Genomic DNA, 22,545 nt, shown 5'->3' on the forward strand with positions numbered 1-22,545 from the left:
GATTTTTTATGAGTTTGGCAATACAAACTTTTGTTTAAATAAAATTCTACATTTTATATTTTGATGTATTGGTTTTTATCTAACAATATAATATATATCAATCCTTATATATAAACTTGTAACATGAAAATAGACATAACTTAATATTAAAGGAGAAGTGGATACCTATTGCCTACAGAAATGCAGAGAAACCCTTACACTATACAGAGAACATATCAGATGAATGAATGAATTCAAATGTTATTTATTTTCATTTATGTGTGCATTGCATTTTAATTTTGGATCAAAAAATTATATCCAAGGAAAGCTTGGGAATTGCTTATTGCTGTGCAAATAATAATTAATGTAGAATTTACCTAACATCACCAGCAGCAAATTTATTTCTAACAAACATAGTAAAATAACTCATTATAACCAAGCAACTTCTTAAAATAATATGTTTTGCTTACTTAGTAAGTAGCTTCATTAAAGATTACTTCAAAAGTACATTGACAACAAATCTCCTTACAATCTAAATATTGCTAAGAAAATAACAAATAGAACACATGTAAAACAATGCAGATGTTTTCTTTTTATACAAAATCCTAGTGGTACAGATTATCCTTGGGAAGATGAGTCGGTCAGGTCAGTAGGCAACACTCACACTGCCATCCATCAATTTCAACTTCTCATATTTTCAATCTAAATGCTTATTTTGCTTCACGTAATATCTCATGTTAATAACGCTTAGTTCTGAGTGAATACTCCATCTCACATGCTAACAAAATGTAGACATAGTTTCTGTGATGGGTTTACTGACATCATTTGAAGTGTTTTTCTCAATGGCTAACTTTTATACAACACATTGTTTTTATACAACACGCTTGTACTTGTTAGAGTGCTATTTTTGAACTTTTAATGTGAATATATTAGCGACAACAGCATTTCGTTTTTTATACAATACCTTTGCACTGTTAGAGTGCTATTTTTAAACTTGTAATGTGAATATGTTCCAGCCAAGTAGCTTTTAAGTACAATTTTTCTTGTTTACTTTTGTAAGGGAACAAACTAAAAGAGCGACAAAGCCCAATAAATTTTGTCAGGGAGATAAGCAGTGTGCCCTCTAAGAATTGTCAGCTTGGGCCAATTTGATTGTTTTACCACAAAATTGGCCTAATAAGCTATTAAAATCTAAATGGTTCCTCTTATTTTCTTAAAATCTAAATTTTTCCTATTATTTTCTTTACTTTTTCTCAAATTCCTCAATTTGTTAGGCCAATTGAGCACCATACTGCCTTAGAGGTTGCACTGGATGCCAGTGTTAAGATGTTTTGATTACATTTATCATATACGTGAACAACATCATCGATGGTAGTTTTGACCCCCCTGTTGATTCATTTTCAGTTGGGAAGGTTAGGGGTTAGCTTGGTTAACAAAACTAATTACATTTATAGGGTTTTATCAATCTTTTGGTTTGTTCCCTAATATCTTCAATAATTAATATAGCTACACAAGATGCTGCAAAGTCAGATGCTACCTTTTGAAATGTTAAGTTTGTTTTTTGAATTTCTTCATATTTGTGCATTATCTATTACATGTATGGAGGATTTAAGGCAAGTAGACCTATCTGCATTAGTTGCCATATAGACAATTTGACCAAATTCTGCATTCTATATTGTATACATATGACACCTGGCAGCTATTGCAGTTAGGCCTTACTTTCACTACATCCTCAATATATGTTTTCTCAACTGCAATACAGAGATCAAAATATATATGTAATTTGTGTCCGAGTCTCATATACAGTCAACATAACAAAGCCATACAAAGTGATAATGCACAGCAAATTAACACCCCTGGAAGAATTTAAGTAAAGAATGCTGATTTCAAACTGAACTGTCACTGTGAAAACCACCCATAGTATTACATACATTTGTACTGGTACTGGCACCAATCTTTAATATCACTTTCTTTTGTAACTGTCACAATTACAAATTGTGTTTCATAGAACTGATGTGACATTGTTAACTGTATGTATGAACAGTGCAATTCTGCACTGTAAGATCAGTTTAATTGGGCTATCTCAAGATAAATTTCACTCCCACACACACTACGAGAAGTATGGACTATTGATAATTCCAGATGAAACAGTTATGACAAGGCTCAAATTGAATCAAGCATAAATGTCTTTTTTGGTTGAAGGGTATGGAAGATGCATACAAAAAGAAAATACACTTTGAGTTGGAATAAAACATAATGTGACAGTTAATGATACAAATCCAGCTGTACCGTGTATTAGGAAGTTGATGAATTAGACAGATTTCAGCTGTGAAGTTTCCTCGTGGCAAAGTTCTATTGCTGATGTTATCCTACATCAGTTGTGCCAATTCTGTAAGGGAGTGTGCAATTCATTTGGAATAGCCAAATATTGGTTTGAAAGGAACACACTTGGCAAGAGGAGTAATTAAGTCGACTGCTCAGTACCAGAAGTGGGTAAGTGCAATAGCTGCCCAGTGAACATTGGGCAATTTACACACAGAAAATAGTCATCTGCTTGACAGCTACATATGGCAACTATTGCACTTACCTACTTCTGGCACTGAGTAGTGGAAATGCTGCGGATTGATGATTTGATGAGATTTGAGGATTGGAGCTGTTCACATTTTACCCAGTTTTATCATGTTTACTGCGCTGTTCTGAGTCGGCCCCACTTTGGCTGTCTCACATTGTCTTTTATAGTGAATATGAACAAGAATAATTTATAACTTTTGTGGTCTCATCAACTATAATAATAATAATAATAATAATAAGGCGTTTCATATAGCGCCCAATGCCAAAAAGGCCTCTAGGCGCTTTACATAAATACAAAATAAAATCGACACGCAATGAAAATTTACAAAGATAAATCTTAAAAAGTACAATAAAAGAGTGACCTGCACCCAAAAGTCTTAAGTACACATAAAAAAGCAAAGCAGTTATAATAACAAGAAACACTTTAAACCATGGGAAAATCCCGGTAACAAATATCATAAAAACACATCAGACCAAATAATCAGCAGATATTGTAACGAGTGAGATGCGGACCGCGCAGAAAAAAAACCCAAGCAAACACGAAAAAGGAACGAGCAAACAGAAAATAATCTGATGGTCGGCATCTCACTCAATATATATAATCAAAGATAAATAACTTGGCAAGTGGCATAAACAAACTACACAATTGGATTATTAAAGAGATGAGTTTTCAAGTGTTTTTTGAAGATGGCAAGAGACGTGGCTTTCCTGATGGACTGTGGCAAGCCATTCCAAAGCTTGGGTGCAGAAGTGGAGAAAGCCCGCTCACCATAGTAAGATGTTGCAATACTGACGAGGCGGGTCCAGAAGAAATTGAGTAGCAGAATGAAGCGAAGCGAGTTGGTTGATATGTAGTAAGAAGATCGGCAAGATATGGTGGAGCAAGTCCGTGAAGGGATTTGTAGGTGTGCATGAGGATCTTGAATGCAATACGATCCCTTATTGGTAGCCAGTGAAGCTCACTTCGTCACAGATCGTTAATATCAACGCGATATCCTTTAACTCCTAACACGAGTCTTACGGCACTGTTTTGCACTCTCTGAAGTTTTGAAATAACAGTACCAGGAAGACCGTATAACAAGCCATTATTCGAGTCCAGCCTTGATGTTACGAGCGCATGGACCAATCTCTCTGCCGACTATAGCTGGAAGGAGCAATTATCATTCCAATGTTGTATGTTTGGGTTGGTATGTTAATGTACTAGAAAATGTTGTAAACATCTTCAACTTGACCAAACTGTCACATTTTACTAGTCAGGAACTCGCCCAATGCAGTCCTAATTTGAAATCTGAACACCAAAACTTCATAATTCTGACACTTAACCTTTTGATAACCCTAATCCTAACCTTAGAACCCAGGTAGCCCTAATCTTGAAGTTATAGTTCACAGACACAGCATACCTACTAATGGTCATTTTTTGAAGCAGTGTGAATCTGCACTAAAGATGATTATTTTTGACAAGTGGGTGTGAGTAGCCCTAAGCTTGATGTATAAATTGGTCCACTAGCTAGTCCTATTCAGATGGTTGTAAACTAACTGAATATTTGAGTGGAGCAATTAAATCTCTGTCATCCATGCTCTGGTTGAGTCCAAGCAGTGTTTTAATGCCAGGTGAAATCTCCCAAGTCATGCCCTAAATGCAACCAGGGTGGACAGCAGCAATTGGCCATTCATTGCTCACAATCATAAAGTAAAGCTCTGAATATGACCACATTCAAACCTTCCAAGTTTCCTGTGATTTGCTTAGGGGTTCAACTGGACCCCAAAAGAAACACCTAATTATCCCCCAAGTCAATTGCTATTAACTGCACACACTTGTACAATGATATCCTGTATCCTCAGAGGTTCATTTGAACCCAAGAATCCTCGAGAGTGTTCATTTTGATATGTTTAAACCTATACAAGTCCCCTCTCAAAGTGTGCCCAGATGACTGAAGTATGGGCAACATGAATTGCCAGTCACTGCACACACTTGTACAAAGATATCAGCTGAGATCTTGTATGAAACACTGAAAAAAGCGTCATAGTTTCCTTAGAGGTTCAGTTGAACCCAAGAATCCTTGTGAGTGTTGTTTTTGATCTGTTTTAATCCATTACAAGTCCCCCCTCAAAGTGTACCCAGATGGACTAAGTATGGGCAACATCAATTGCCAATAACTAGCTACACACACTTGTACAATTGATATCAGCTGACATGAAACCCTGAAACAAGCCTCATAGTTTCCTTTTCCTTTGATTCACAAACCAACTCTGGTCCCACCCAAGTATGCCTGGATGACCTAAACACTTACTGAAAGTAAAATCTACAGCTTTGGATGTTCATCAACCTCCTGTGTAGACAGGACTTGACTGAAGCATGGGATAGTAACATGATATTACAGATACTTTGAATTGAAGTTTTGTCTATATCAAAGTGCCTACACCTTTGTGCAAATTTAGTAACACTGCATAGTTTGATGTTTACATCTCAAAATACTCTGACAGAGAATTTGGCGTGACAGCATTCACAACTAGGCCCTTCATAAATAAATATCTCATGATGGAATTTGCCATTTTTTAAAGGAAAATCAAAGGCAGCCATGGTTACATGTATGGCATATCCTTACTTTCATGCCACAAGTGGAAATATATTAATTAAAAAAAGAGGAAATCATTTGAAAAAGTGTAAACTTTACATCTGTTTTTTCCAAGTGTTAAAAAGGCTAAAACCTTCTTACCACAGGGGTCTGGCTAAAAACAGCCTTCATAATGGGATTTGCTTAAGCAATTTGAGGACCCCTATGCCTTGAAGTACTGAGATAAATTTGATAAACTGTAATTCCTCGGATTATGAGAGAAAGCTGTCAACAAAAATAAGATGAATTCATCCAGGGTCCTGTGCACATTGGTTTATTTGATAGAAACCTGATTTTGTTGTTAATTTGTTGGTCAGCAAGTTGAGTTGTTCAAAAGCCTGTAGATTGTATTTGTCTTTATTTGTCTAAACAAAGATAACTATTATATTTGCTCTTTTAAATCAAAATGGGAGGTTTCACTCCATAGATTTTTGTGTCTTTAAAGATGACCTACAGACATATTTCTCAGCAAAATTGATAAGAAGATTATTTAGATAAAGTGGTTATGCCAGATTTTGTTTATTTGTTTGTTTGCTTAAGCGATCACTCTGTGCAGAGACACACTTTCAGGCTATCAGACATGAAAGCGGGTTAGACAACAAAATGCTGAATATTAATTTTTCATATAAATAATTTTGAATTTGATTTTGATAGGTGCTTGAAAGTAAATAATAAAATTTAATCGTAAATTAAATATTTGAATAATTTTAAGTTGTAAACAATACTATACAGCTATTTGTACTCTACGAATATCACATAGTAAACATTTGCCTAATGGCACTATGGGTTCACTTGACATAACTGGAATTTTAGACACAAACTTAAAGTGCCCTCCCATAAAAATCCCACCAGCAAATAAGGGCATGTACCCTTAATTCTTGTTGGCATTTTTAGAGGAGGGAGCTCTCTATTTGTACATGAAATTTACCCCAAGGCAAAGGAGCCCATGTGCGCCATTAGGTGAATGTTTACGGTACCTCTATAATGGATATGCTGAAATTTATATAGATATTCATAAAAATGACCATCTTCTTTTATATGTATTTTCCTTACAAGTGTTTTTGTTCATTTTGTTTGTCAACTGTTAATGTTTTTTCTTCATATTCATTAACATTCAATTGATATTATGTTTGTGAATTGTTTTTCTTTCTTCATGATTCAATTTTGTTGGTTTGATGACAAGGATTATTGATTGTTCTGTCGCTTTTCATTATAACATGCTGATCTAGGGCGTATGGTATCTTTAATTCGGTACAGATTTCATGTACAAGTCCCAAGTATGAGATAATTGAAAAAAAAGAAAGAACAACCAGAGTGGTAGCCAGGGGAGGATGTGGAGGTGGGACACCCCTTGTCAATCTGAAAAAGGTCCTTTAAAAAAAAAAAATAAAAAAAAAAACTAGTTTGATAATCTGACATCATGCTCCTTTAAAGTTAAAGGATTCTTCTATTCAGGGAATCATTCCCCAGCTTAAACTTTCCTAAACCTCAAGTCCCAGTACATCTTAGACAGAACCTGCTTGACATGTGCCCTTCATTCTAGGAATCCTTTCCCTGTTTAAGCTTTTGTAATCATCCAGTACCAGGGTATCTTTGACAGAACTAGTTTGATATCTAACACCATGTAACCTTAACTTAAGAATAAATCCAGGGAAACATTTTCCTGTTCAAGCATTGACATAAGTAGACTTAAGCAATCAAGGGGGAAAATGCAAATCTATCAGGGGTGTTAAATGGGAGGGGTGCAAAATACATATCCTTTGTGTTAAGCAATTGAAGTCAACTCGTTTAGGGAGGGGGCTAGCAAGGGATGCAAGGATTGCAATCTGCCCCCCCCCCAGCTGGATACATCACTGTGTTCATTTCAAGCTTATCTGATCCTCATATCTTGGCACTTGTTTGACAGAACTAGTTTGATACCTGACATCATGTACCCTTAAGAATGGTATTTTGGCAAGCCTCTTGTCAGTGTCAATAAAGTTCCTTGTTAAATGCACTTTGGATTGACTTTCCCAACCTAATGTATTTTTCCACCTGTTTCGAGGCTCCGCTATCCAGCCCAACAAGCTTAGCGCTTTCAAAATCTAATATGTACAAAGTATCCGATTTCATTGGCAACATCAGAAATGTCTCTATGTTGTGTTACATGCTTTGAATTGCAAATTACAGCCTGTCTATCACTTTGGGCATGATTAGTTTCAGTATTTTACAAGTATTTCTATGGTTTAAATGCTTTATAATTTAAACAAAAAGCTGATATGTACAAAAGTATCTAATTTCATGGGCAATGACCAGAAATGTCTGTAAGAGTCGGTGTTTTGTTACACAATTGGAATTGCAAATTACAGCCTGTCAATTATTTAATCATAATTTGTTGCAGTATGTACAATTTTTCTTAAATATTAAGTACTGTAAGAAATAAAGGTTCTAAATAGAACCTTTTTTGTCCTCTCAGGAGAACCCTCCCTCTTGAACCTCTCAAAATGTGATACAGAGCCGTTTCCGGTTCTTTAGAGAACCTTTAAGGGTTCTCCAAAATTAAAGAACTTCAAGAGGGAGTGTTCTCCTGAGAGGACAAAAAGGTTCTATTTAGAACCTTTATTTCTTACAGGGTGTAACTTTGTCATCTCACTTCTTTTAATCACCAATGAATATACTTTTATATAGATGTGCGTATTGTAAAGATTTTGTTAGACAAATTTGTTTTTTAAAACAATACTTAGCCGCTAGTTGCTTATGTGCTTGCTGTAATACTAATACAAATATACAGTCTTTCTTTTAAAAGAACAGCTTTAAAAATGAAATCGATTTTTCATACTACACTTGTTTTCTTATTTCTTTATAGGCCTAATACTTAAATGTAATTAATATTCTTTTATTATCTTATTCTTAACAAGGCAATGAAGATTAATACTAATTTAATAGTGCTTTATCTATCATAGCAAGTATAAAGAAATATAACACAATAACAACATATTTTCCAATTATCAAATAATATTAATGACACCTCTCTGATTCTTTCCAGTTTTTCTTCTTCCATTTTCAGCTGTCCTATTGATTTCTTCCTAACAAGCATATATCCTCCAGTGACTCCATACACCTCAAACTAACATAACAAGTTGATTTGAAACTCAAATATTTGTCTTGAGCTCTTACCCAGAAGCCACTGTGGCTCTTCCATCAATTCACTTGGCTGATATATTTCATTATTAATTTTGATTGTATTTTTTATTTTCCATTTCATCATGCAGGTGCAAGAACTGCTTTCAGCTCCTAGGCTTTGATGTTATATTCAATTCAACTCTACATCCTATGGTAGTGGAGGTAAATCATTAATATCATATTTTTTTTGCAAGGGTGGTTTTGTAAGCAAAAAAATGGCATGTGAGAGGGTATCGCTATGTACCAAAATTACTGGTAATGTACCCAAAACCTGGCACATTCTTGTATACAATGAAACAGGGAAAACCCTTTTTGAATGGTTTTCCCCTGTTTCACAGTATACAGGAATACTTAAAAGCCCAGAGGATTGTTAGTGCAAAGGTGATGGATATTCGGCTGAGAAGGGGAGCATTTTTAGGTTTCAGGCTTTCAGTTATAAGAATGAGTTGCAAAATTGTATAAAATGGAAGGGGAACATGTCAAATTTTCCCTTAAAAAATGGAAAATTACTAATTTTTTACTATTCTGTTGCAAAATTTGTGTAAATGTTCAAAAAATATTGCAGAAATCATTTAAAAATCTTGCCAATTAGATATATTTTTTTAAATATCTGTTTCTGTTTAAATTTGGTATGATTTCAGATTTAGTTTTTCAGAATCCCAGCCAATTAACCAAAATTAAGATACCTTGGGGTTTTAAGCGTAAATTATAAATCAAGTCAATAGGAAGATAAACTTCCTTTTTTATTTGCCAAAGAGGAAGAAGAAAGCAGTTTCTGAACTGACAGGTATTGCCCTATATTAGGGATGCTTGAGTTCATTGAAAATCAGAAGGACATAGATTTAAAATCCTCTGGGCTGTAGACTTTTATCTAAACTCCAGAACAGGCGAGTCGTCGTCCTCTACAGTTTTGACAGAAAATCGTTACTCCTGTATGCCTGCATGCATTATTAGTCTATGCTGTTGGTAAAAAAAGACAGTTCATGAATGTCTCTATATATCGGGCAGCCTCAACCCAGTTCTGAACTTAATGCAGGGCTTTTTCTTGCAATCTGCATCTCCTTGTTACATAGAAAACTTTTTTTTACAAAATGAAGTGTCATTGTACTGTTGCTCCATTTGAGTAAACTAATGGAGTGAAGAAACAGAGATTTCATCACTTGCATCTTCCTAGATGTACTTTATTCTATATGAACTGGCTAAGCCCTAAAGATGGGTTAGTCAAATATGTGTGCTAGTTGAAATTTAAAAAACAGTGTAGCAAGTTATATCTAGACAATTCCAAATTTGTAAGATGTTAGGGAACAAACCAGAAGTTTGATGACTTCTTATAAATGAAAGTGCTTTCGTTTGGAGGCTGACCCCCTCCTCCCTGAAACATAAGTGTGAAATGTTAAAAATTCCAAATCGAAATATCAACTTTAATCAATATTTTAACTACCGTTTTACAAATGTAAGCAAGACTATTTGACCCCTCCCCTCAACAAAAGGACTTGTGTTTATAGGATGTCATCTGACTTTTGGTTTGTTCCCTTAGATACAAGGTGAATGAACTAACTGGGGTGTGTTTCACTAAATGTTATGGTGCATCGTTTAAATCAACTAACCTGGGGTGTGTTACACTAAACCTTGTAATGCATTGGAAGTCCTAAAATTCTCCCCAAGTTATATAATGGATTTAAAGTTCCATTTCACAAAGAAGATTTCTGATTGGTTTGTACTATATTAAGTAATGGTGATTTATAAAAGAAACCCATCACAAATTTACGCTTAAATTTCACCTGGGTAAATACCATCATTACTTTCTAATACCTATCGGTGACATTTCTCTCACTCTGTGTACTTTACTTTACAGGCATACCTCAGGAGCTGGTAAAGCTCTATATAGTCCAATTGGCTTCCTCGAGTCTGTAGAGTCTGTGTGGTACACACCCAATCAAAGGAGTGCATCTGTAGCATGATGCAGCACAAAGTGACTGCACCCTACAGATATACAGTCTTTGATCATGTGTATATCAAACGTAGACGCTACTGTCTCTACGAAGCCAAATGGACTATAGTTAGGGATGGGGCAGTGAAATAATGTGTGCAAATGTTGCTGAGGTGTAAACAATTTAAAATTGAGACCATTTTCAAAGTTCAGTACCCACAGCAAGTGATCTCAGGAAAATTCTAAATTGATATTTTGTTAGATACCAGGGAAAAACAATTGGATACAATAATAAATGTAGCTACATTTGGCAACACAAATTAAGCTGGCCATATTGTCCAGTTTTCAATATTGTTATTAATGCACACTAGTTTGTATGAAATGCTGACTCCATATATTATTGTTTGATTTTGCATTTTAATAAACATGTGGAAGAACCACATATTGCGCACGAGGATGTTGCAATAAAAGATTTGTCAATATTATTTCTGTTAAAGTTCCCCTATGACCTACATTTTTCTCTTTGTTTTGAAAACGTATAATAAATATTTATGAATTATAATATTTGTTTTCAAATATTACGAGTTTAAAATGTGTTTTTCCCCTCTGAAAAGAGTACATTTTGTTTTTTCTATAACAAAATCCATTGGCAAGTTTTTCTAGTGGTTAAATATATTCAAAATCAAGTGACAAAATTGTAGTGCGCTAGTGTATAACTGTTACAGTAGATGATGGTATCTCACCTGAGCAAATATCGTCATTAGATTCTGATAGCTGTAGGTGACATCTCTCTCACTCTATTTACATTCCATTTATACCAGGTGAATGGCCAACCATACTTACAGGCAAACTCAGAAGTGGGAGGTTGGGCTAGCAATACCATCAAACAAAATGCAGTGGAGGATACCGTAGGCATTCTCTTTTCAGCAACGCCTGTGGCCAGAGATGTTGCAGAAGCTGTAAGGAGTATGCAGCTTAATAATGTCGGTATCACGGTGAGTACTTGATGTTGCGTATGATCTGCTGTGAATATAATTGTTTTTACCCATACCTAATGACAACAGAATTAGAGTTATTGTGGAGCTCTTTCCTTCCTTAAACTTTTGTTCTTCTTTCCAGTCTCTATTCCATCTTCCTATCAACATCCTTCTTCCCCCTTTCAATGTGCCAAAATTATTACCTTTTCATTCTTGCTTGCTTGCTTGCTTGCTTGCTTGCTTGCTTGCTTGCTTGCTTGCTTCCCTTCCTTCTTTCCTTCCTCCCCTTCCTTCCTTCTTTCCTTTCTTTACCCCATTCATCCTTTTTCTGCCTTCTTCTGTTACCCATATTTTGTTACCTTTCTCCTTTCCCATATTGTTCATCTTCAAATCTGAAGACACCAAAAATCACCGTAAAGGATCTATTTAGAATGAAAGGAGCTGGGAATAACAGCACCTTGTAATTAGAGTAAATTTTAAGAAATATGTGAAATATAACTTTACAAATAACAAGTTGTTTGAATTTACTTTGAAAAACAAAACAAACAAAAACAAAACAAAGCAAAAACTGTCCTCTCTTAAAACCAGCCTCTGGAAAGTTTTAAAAGGTGACCATTTGGGAGACATTTTCATCATGTTAACATTAAAGGAGACGCATTAATGCGATATTAATGTGTTCTTTATAATCCTTTTACCACTTGTCTCATTAGCCCAATATGTGTTATTAATGGAATAAAAATAAAATAATTTAACATGAAATATTTATTTACAGTACAACACAGTAGAATTATAATTGCACATCGCTAGGAGCAAAACCAATTAAAATGAATTAGCTATATATTACCTTACTGCTGTTAGAAGAACTCCTTGTGGATTACACCATTATACAACATATATTGTAATTTAGAAGGTTTCAGGGATGGTAGACAATGATATATAAAGAAATAGTGACTTAATAAATCAAATTAATTACAAAGCCTAGCTTGGATATGAATCCTTCATCATCAATATGTTCAAATTTCAGTCTGATTTGGAGGTACTGTAATGAGACGTTGGCGGGTATCCATTTCTCTGTTTATGAGCAAGGGAGTAATTCAAATCCCTTTTGATATTATAAGAAAATATGCTAAAATATGTAACATTTTCTCTAGTTTTCTTTTTCATTTTCGGTTTACAAGTTTTGTAGCTTAAATATCAATACCAGGTTCTCCTGGGATTGTTACATGTAAACTCAGTCATGTAAAGACATTATGTATTTAGAACAAAAATGTGCAGGTTTCTTAAATCCAATATTACAACATTTATTAAATTGATTTAATATTAATATCTTTCAGTAGCCTGTCAAATGGACAATAATATTTGATGACAATTTAAAAAAAATGATATCATGTGATGAACAACTCATTTAGCTTGATCGCTTGAAATCGCTTCACATATAAAATGAAGTTGTGTTCTCAATAACATGCGTTAACCTGTAACCAAAAATTGCCCTGGGTCTGTTTTTTGACTGAGCATCCAACACTATTTCATAGGGTATTGCAGAAGCATCAACCAGCAAACATCACTATGGACCACAATAGCCTCATCCCAATGGCGTAGTTCAATAACCTCAATTAAACAATCATAGTACAAAATTCAGGGCTGTCAACTTTTTGGAATTGCTTGGCGTGAGACAGACACGTACCGGGATTTGCCGACTCCAATGTTCATTTTGTACCATGATTATTTGAGCCACGGCGCTCGAGAATGACGATGCGTGAGATTTTACTCATTTCCCAGCTTTTTGCGTGAGCTTTACTACCTTGGCGTGAGATTATACTACCTTGGCGTGAGACAGTGAGAAAGTGACCCAATGCGTGAGACTCACAGCCAATGCGTGAGAGTTGACAGCCCTGCAAAATTTGACTTCAAGTTGCAGAGTTTGAGTTTTTGTACCCAAATTGTCAAAGGTCATTCAATGAATGTGCAAATGTATTAGGGTTAAATAACTGTGCCCTGATAGATGGGCATGTTGTGGATCCTAGTGCATGATTACCTGATTAACTTAACCATGCATGTTAGATAGTTGAATTTGATGAATTGTGGCTATTTTGACACAAGTAATCCAAGCTCAAAATTTCAATGTTTTACAAAAGCGTCTACAAACGTACACGATTGCCTGGTTATAACTTAACCATGCATGCTAGACAGTTGAATGTGATGAACTGTGGCTATTTTGACAAGCACAATTTAATTTAATTGTGTGGTCTATTCTATTGATTAAAGTTTGTTGAAATTAACCAGATTGGCAGGGTATTGCACTTATATCTGATATTAGTGAGGAAAATGAATGAATTTTATCAAGCTTTTATCAGAATGTTAATGAGAATAAAAAATGATGAGTTCCTTATCCTCTGAGTTGCAACTTGACTCTGTACTGAGGGTGTTGCCAGTGCGGTAATTTAGGCACGGTATCGGGCTGCTTTGAACTAAACATCCTGCAGCGATTTAGGTGATAATCATCAACCTGTAGCAGACTTTATTAGCTTTTATTTCTTGATTTTGATTAAGTTTTGGTAATTCAGACAGATTTATGGGCTTTCAGAGTATTGGAAATGCAAAAGAGTAGGCAGTGGGCGGGGGGAGGGAGAAAAGAGAGAAAGAAGGGGAAGGAGAGGAAAAAATAGGGACGATACCGACGTTTGCCCCTCCTGGACTGACAATGCTAGGTACGCGATTGTGGAAATGGAAACATGCTTTTTAGTATATAAAAGGATTTTTTGAAACTATTGAGTGATCAGTGATGCTTATTTGCTATTAACAAAAATGGCTAAATAGGGTGATTTCACGAAAGGTCATTAGTTCAAATATGCCTCCAGAAGACATGATGCATTCAACAAGTACAAAGTAAATGATACAATCAATATCACTTCATGAGGCAGATTTGAAATAATGAACTTTTGCGAAATCGCCTAATACCTTTCCGTTAAATTGTGAGATTTCATGCAATTTGATGCTAAAATGCACCAGAATTTTGGAAATTGTCTGCATTAAGTGGATCATTAAATTTTGAAATACTTAAAAGTTTTTACCATGCCAAATTGCAGCAGCCTGGTACTGATATCATATTGGCAACACTGCACCGAGTGTATTGAGTATGGGAAGATGAGAAATGGGGCTGAAATTCCATACTGCTGCTGTTTAAGCAGCTCTCAACTCATTTAACTAAAAGCTTGTTTTGTTATTTATGTGTAGCTGAGAGGTGAAGTTGTCAATGATATCACTGTCAATATAAGCTTACTTATAAAGTGTTTGCTCATTTGCATTATTGATTACCTTTTTATTTTTATTTTTTGCTTATCAATCAGTGTCTGTGCCTTAACCCCCTGAGCATTACCTGCCGAACTAACATTGGCTCTGATTGGTCAATTACATTATATCTCCACTTTAATCACCAATCAGAATGGAGCTTCGTAAATAATTCACCACAATTTTTTTGTGTGGTGAAATTATTCTAACAATGTTGCTGATTGGTCCAATTGATAATGAAAACTTCTTTTTGGCCAATCGGCAGGTAGTTCTCATGGGGTTAAGCAGCCCTCAGCTCATTTAACTAAAAGCTTGTTTTGTTATTTATGTGTAGCTAAGAGGTGAAGTTGTCAATGATATCACTTGTCAATATAAGCTTACTTATAAACATGATGAAGTGTTTGCTCATTTGCATTATTGATTACCTCCTTTTATTTTTATTTTTTGCTAATCAATCAGTGTCTGTGCCTTAACCCCATGAGCACTACCTGGCGATCTAACATTACCTCTGATTGGTCAATTACATGATATCTTCACTTTAACCACCAATCAGAATGGAGCTTTGCAAATAATTCACCCCAATTGTTTTGTGTGGTGAAATTATTCTAATAATGTTGCTGATTGGTCCAATTGATAATGAAAACTTCTTTTTGACCAATAGGCAGGTAGATGGGTAAAACAGTTGCAAAATATAATACAGTAAGAATACTAAATTGCAAAATTCAGCAAGTAGTAAATACTGTGAGCTACAATGTGCACTTTTAAAGCTAAATATTGATGACAGTTACATAACTGCAGGTATTTCAGTCAATATGGTTCGTTAACTGCTACTTGTATTGATAAATTGGTAATTAAATAATCATTAAGAAATGATAAATTGACATAATAATGATGAAAAAGAATATTGATCAGTGTACATTACACTTTGATGATAAATTGATCGGAAATTTATCCGGAGCTAATTTCAAATGTAAGAAATCAAAGCACACAGTCCAAAGAGTAAAATTGGGAAGTTGGGGGGGTAGAAATTTGTAAGTGTAAATTCTCATGCTGACCTGTTTCACAAAATAAATTCATCAGGAGTAACAAGAGATAATTGTTATATATGTGAAATGACCAGAAATTAGTACCTATCTGAATAGTTCAAACATTACAAGTCAGGCCACTTTTTGAGTGCTTATAAATGTGTTTCAACAAATTTATTTTGGAACATTTTTTTCCCAAAAATTGTCTGTACTTTGGATTATCCATACAAATCAGCATGATGCAATAGAGATTTACATCCGTACCAGCATGTAGCTACATAACTACATCCGTACCAGCATGCTTGGTAGTACAACATGATGTAAATTTGGTATATAGAGGAATATTGTGTAGCCTGCAATGACTGATCAGTGATATTACTTGCTTCAGGGTACAGGTGGCAGCATGTATAACAAGAACATTTAGGCTATTGTCAAGGGTGTTGTTTACACTCATATCCGATTAGTCCTCAGAAGAAATCGTAAATTGAAAGTCGTATGTCAGGCTTCTTAATTACAAGTATTCAAGTAGTTTGTGTTGTTTTAAAGTAGTTTTGTTTGTTGGCTTTGATGGTAAAGAGCCTGCAGGTTTTTGTGATGTCGATGTTGGTAATGGAAGTTTCTGTGATTTTGAGCGGTATATGCAAGCTCAGTGCATTGAGCTATTCTAGTTTAAATCCATACACCCCTATGGAAGACATGACCTTAATCTCCAACTCAGGGAGTGTGAATTTCAAATGGGGTTACCTGAATGGGTGACTCCATTTGAAATCTACACCCCATGCGTGGAAGATTAAGGTCATGTCTTCCATAGGGGTATATGAATTTTAACTGGAATAGCTATTTTATGTAACCCAAGTACCCACTCCCCCAACCTGGTCTTTGTGTGTGTTTGTTTTTTCATAGAGTCCTATCACTGATATTGAAATGATCATTAAATGTTATAATAGTAGTGTTTTCAGAAATAGAGGTTGAGGTTTTTAAATAAAAAAATTGAATAATGCTCTCAAAAATTGTTAAATGTCTAGCCGTCTTTGTGCATAGAGCTAATATATGGCTTGAATTCATTTTTCAAATATGTTAAACAAAACTAGATACCCATAATGGACCACTTAAAATAAAAGTAAGGAAATAATTATGGCAATAAAGTTTCACAGATGCAAGATCATTTGCAGGATAATCGTCTAAATAGACAGAAATTTCTTGGATTTATTTGACCAGAAATAAATGAGGTATTGATTATATTTGAGGTGAAACTTAGGACACTGTCATAGATCCTGTACAAAATGTTCACATGATTAGGCTTTCTGTTGTCACAGATACAAGTTGAACCTTAAGGACAAGTGAGGCCAAGAATGAAATATTGCATTAATTCAGTGTGACTGAATAAGTAAATATACCGGTACTGAACATTGCCGCTTCATTTCTCATTGATGTGCTTCCGTCCTAGCGTAATATGGTGTAAGAAAATCGGTTATATCTATATGAAATACAGCGTGTGCATATATGGAAGTAAGAAAATTGGTTACTTTTATATAGGGCTGTATTGAAATACAGCAAGTGAATTTTGAATGAGGCCGGCAAATTGCTTATTTGCACCAGTGGCATATATCTTGATTTGGGGTTGGGTGGGGATGTCAGAGGGGTATTCTAAAATTTGACCCAAAAAGATATTAACTTAGATAAAAATGACTGGAATACAAAATACTAATGTTCTGGAATTTGAAATGATTTATATATGGCTAAATTTGCTGGAAAAATTATCGCAAATTTTGCTAAAAACAATTAAAAATTTGCTCTTTTTTCCAGATTTTTGGAAGCAATTTAAAAAAAAGCACCCCTTCTTTGAATCTGGATAAGCTATCCATGTTACAATGGCTTACTTAATAACCCGATAATGGGATATTCCAGTTGAAATCCATACACCCCTATGGAAGACATGACCTCAGTCTTCCACACAGGGAGTGTGGATTTCAAATGGGGTTGCCTGAGTGGGTAACTCCATTTGAAATCTACACCCCCTGTGTGGAAGATTAAGGTCATGTCTTCCACCTACAGGGGTGTATGGATTTCAACTGTAATGGCCCAATGCTACCTGAATCTGCCACACATGCCACATTCATACCTACAGAGATAATTTGTGTTTATAAAGTTATGATTATTGCACTATGAGCTAGTTAGTCTCATAATTATTGCACTATGAGCTAGTTAGTCTCATAATTATTGCACTATGAGCTAGTTAGTCTCATTTCCATCAGCTTAATTCAGAGAGAGAAGATATCTTACACTTCCCATAATGCATTTCTTCATTTGAATTTTCTGTACTGATTTGCTATCTAGTGCAGCTTGGGTCGATAGTGACGAAATATACCTTTATGGACAGAACACATCCACATCTTGCAAAATATGTTTAATTCTTGACTATCGACCCATGTTTAGCCAATCTACTCTTAAAATGAATCCAGAGGGAACCTATATTATTAGGGAGTAATGAGGTTATGTGTCATGTTGCAAAGGATTCTGGGAAGGGTAAGGTATCTTCTGGTTTATTATTCTCTCCCAATATGTATTATTAAAATGTTGACCTCATGTTGTGGAGTAGGAGTTTTAGTACCCAGTGCATTCAAAGGTTTCTATGCATATGTGAGGATATTGGGGTTAAAGAACTGTACACTGATGGATGAGTGAGATCCTAGTAGTGTTTGATGTACCTAAAATAATATTGCATGATCTGAAATAGCTTAATTTCTAGTAATTACAATTATAGTTGGTATACGCTGCCAGCTATGAAATGATGGTGCATTGAACTGGGTGAAAACCGGATAGATTATAACACGCTACATGCAATGCTAAATAAGTTCCTGGAAATCATCTAAAATCCGTTCTTTAGGGGATAATAATAATTAATTCATCACTTGAAAGTAATTTTAGTATGGCATCATTTCGATTGTTAAGATATTTTTCATTTCCAATAATATCTGTCAGCAAAGTCATCTTTTGTGAAACACCTTACTTGAAATCAACACACTTGACTATGATTATATGCTTACTCATTAATGTTGTATTATATATCTGTAAGCCATACGCTACGTCGAGCATTCATTTCCCAGATGAGCTTTACCAACTGAAAAATGATCTTTTTAAACAGGAGAGATTTAATGGTAAAGGTGTCATTGGCTTTTGATGTATAAAATATGTAGAATAATAAGCTATATTATATGACCCATTTTCAAAGATTTTAGAGATTTTAATATAGCTGTAAGATTAGAAAATTACATCAAATTTGTTTTTGTACCAAAATACTTAAGAAGATATGATAGTAATGATACAATTTGTTTAGGTTTCTTTTGATATGTGTGATTTGATAAAGCAAAATGAGTTGTTTAGCAGTCAAGTTAGCTCAATTGTTATGGCGCTCGACTATGGTGCGAGAGGTTGCGGGTTCGAACCCTGGCGGTGCCTAGTATGCTCTCGTGGAAAAATTGAATTAGCTTGAAATTCCCCTGGAAAAGGAACTTACTGCTAATTGTCTTGTTGTAACCCGTACGAAACTCGGGGAGCAGATCCTGGTTGCGACTGTTATTTGTGGAATGTCCAGGGTGTGCGCTCTTGAAGCAGCAAAGTCCCTGATTTGTTGTTAAATGGTTTATGGAATGATGTGGGGCCATAGTGGTCAGCGACAACCTGTAAAGTGTGCTGAGGCTTGTGGATCTATGTCTAGGCGTTGTGCCTGTGCGTAGCGCACTATAAATCACTGCACTTTTTTTGCGCTTGTTTATTGCTAAGATTGATTTTGAGATATTGTCAATAGTAGTGTACAATTTATTTTGTAGATCTATGTTGTAAACAACACAAAAATAGCCATATCTCTGGAACCATGTGTCCAATTTTGATAGGGTTTTCAGCAAAATGTAGCTTTGGAACTAGCAAGTTTAATACAAATAATTTAGAGTTTCTTCTACAAACAATTCATTTTGCTTGATCGCATCACGTTTAATGCACAATATGCATCACTAGATGGGATTAACAAATATCACCAGCAATAATTGATTTACTAATCTACCATTTCTATTAATATTGAGCTTTGAAAAATATTATTATGTACCCCATTCAAAAAGACAAAAATATTTTTTTTGTTGTATGTATTTTAAAAAAGCGTTACTCTCCGAAGTAGGTCTGCCAAGGCATGTTGCAGGTTTTGTTGGAAGATGTACATTTGAGATAAAATATAGCACTGGTTGTGGCTATATAATCACTTACTCAGTGACCCATATTGAAAAAATTGATGGTAACGAAATGAAGATAAATGATGCCTTTTTAAATGGCATATGACTGCTTATAAATTATATAGGTCTACTCAATACTAGTCCTATTAGAATTAATTTAGCTATTACCAAATCACCTGCTGTCATGGGTACAGTAATATGCATTATAATATAGTATGCATTGATTTGTTTTGATTGCTTTGAAAATTTTGTGATCTATTGATTGAATGATGGATTGATTACTGCATTGATTGATTGGATATTTGAGTTTATTTGTAAAGTTACCAATTTTAATATTTGATTTCTTTGTGTATTTGCTTCTTTCAGGGTGTCAACTGCCATTCCAGTCATCATCTGTGCCTCACTAATGAGGATCTACTGTATCTCTTAGACAGTCGAAGGGAAGCCATCAATAAAGCTAGCTTTAGACAGGTATGTTATAGGTTTATTAACCCTTACCACAAAAAATCTTACAAAATCTTACAAGGAAAACCACTATCTGCCATGCATGTGTGCCGCGTGGTGCCATGATGCTAAATAATATATACGCACGGTTTTGTTGGCCAGGTCAGTGAAATAATTGTGGCTACCGGTCGGTGATCTTGTGCTTGGCAGGTAAGGGTTCTAAGAGCTGAATCCTGAGGGTCCCAAGCAACTTCTTTGTTCATCTTCTCTCCTGTTTCATTCCTTCTTTCCTTTCTGATAGCCAAAAACCACGGGCAATGTTAGGGTTAAGGTGAAGTCATGCTATAGAGCTATGCTGAAGAAGCCATGTATCTTTTCAGATTGTTTTCCTTGTCCTGTGTGCCAGACTCCTATAGAACTTGTTGTGAGGTAGTGACTCTTCATGCACATAAATCAAATCTCCTTTTAATCAAATCCCCTTTTATATACTAATAAGCCTTTATACACTTTGGTGGAGAGAGTCAATAAACATGAATTGTCTTGCATTGCATAGTTAAGTACTTGCAGAATATCTCAAATATTGAACCTGTCTATAAGACAATAAGGGACATTAAACATTTTAAACCTGCATCTCAATAAAAGTTTGGAACGTTGGGAATCAAAAGGCAATGATTTCCGAAAGTGAAAAAAAAAATCCAGTTGTTTAGCATAATTTAAAACAGTTGAAAATAAATCCACCAGTTGATTGCTGAAAATAATGCACAGCTTTGTGATGCCACATTTATAATGAACTTAAAACTCGAAAATTGTCCTATTATATTCCTGGACATAGGCTCATGGTCAACAATAGCCTTTTTAATTGTTTGCTTGGCATTCTGTGCACACATTAACAAATCACCCTATATACGTGACAGTGTCGTGAAACTCGATCCAATGTTACCTGTTATTATGGGAAAGAGAAGAACCAATCAAATCAGACAAACCTTGCCCACTGGAATATAACCCTTAGTGCTGAGCACATACAACTCACCAACTTATTTATTCAATCTGGCGTGTCATCCCATCCATGATTTAGCATTGATAATGCCCATATATGGATTACTTTCCTTGGCCATCAAATATTCAATCTCATGTACACAACTACACATCTTTTCCATTTATATTTGCAACATGAGTATGCACAACTTATCATCTGAAAATTTTGCATTTAATATCATTTTGATAAATTGGCAGCTACCTTCCTATGTCTAAGGATTTGTAGTATAAAATGGGACCCGTGTCTAAGGGTTTCTCATGAAAAACCACCTATTGTAGCAGCCCATCCATGTATGTCTCATATCTGTGAGTACCCCCAGGCTCCAGAGTTGCCCATCTGCAGAGCCTGAAAATGGCCACATAGAAAATGAGCCATATCATGCACCCCTGTCTTAGAGATAATAAATGAAGATGTTATCAACACAACAATATGTGGATCCCCATTCACAAGTGGATTTGTATGTAGCCCCATCCACCCTGGTGTCACTGACCACATTGCACAAATATATCAAACCCAAGTGTGTATTGTTGAAATATTACAGCAGCTGGCAAGCGTAGTGTGCATTGAGTAAGGGGGGAAAGTAAGAATGGAATTGGGCTTGAAGGGATGTACAACTATGATAACAGGGAATAGTATGGTATTCATCCCACGTATTCATTGACCTTGTTGCTGCTGTTCATGCAATGCAATATCCAGGATACGGCTTCGTAGAGCTACCAATATTACTATGTTGTGTGTCTTCTGAATATGGTGTTAGGTTGTGTTGAAACATATAAGCTTGTAATTTATGCAAAGAAACCAGATTGGTATTAAAGAAACAATAGGCAGAATGTCTAGAACACAATATTTTGAACTTAATTTTGCTTTAGGTACATGTTCGGTACTTAGTTTCTAACTAAAGAGGTGTTATGTATTTGCCATTGACTGTCAAAACAGGGTTTTTAAGTATTATGGCATGGGGAGCCGGGGAGATGAAATTGTAATTTTGCTCTTGGTTTGAAAAATATTGAGACCAAATTGATTGAACAAGGTAAATTTTAAATTGATTTTTTCTTGACAAAATCATGCACCTTTGGTGCTCTCTGCTTGAAGAGAGTTTACACTCTCAGAAAAAAAGGTTCAACTTAGAACCTTTTTTTGTCCTGTATACAGAACCCTAAGCAGTAATAAGGTTCTAAAAAGAACCTGAAAAAATTCTATAAAGAACCTTAACGATTTAAATAGGCCTGGGGACATTCTTATTCATTCATTCAGGGACTCATCACAAAGTTAAGAAAAGTAAAACGTATTGTTAA

General features: G+C 35.1%; 1 protein-coding gene across 1 annotated transcript in view; it reads left to right on the forward strand.

Moving 5' to 3' along the window:
* Nucleotides 1-22,545, forward strand: part of LOC140147375 (cadherin-like and PC-esterase domain-containing protein 1) — an 85,916-nt gene that overhangs the window by 45,546 nt on the left and 17,825 nt on the right. Inside the window, 3 exon segments of the mRNA XM_072169152.1 lie at nucleotides 8,417-8,489; nucleotides 11,079-11,252; nucleotides 20,137-20,241. Of these exon segments, the coding sequence (XP_072025253.1) occupies nucleotides 8,417-8,489; nucleotides 11,079-11,252; nucleotides 20,137-20,241 (352 nt within the window).

The sequence above is a fragment of the Amphiura filiformis genome, chromosome 3 (genome assembly GCF_039555335.1).
Source record: "Amphiura filiformis chromosome 3, Afil_fr2py, whole genome shotgun sequence".
Lineage (NCBI taxonomy): Eukaryota > Metazoa > Echinodermata > Ophiuroidea > Amphilepidida > Amphiuridae > Amphiura > Amphiura filiformis.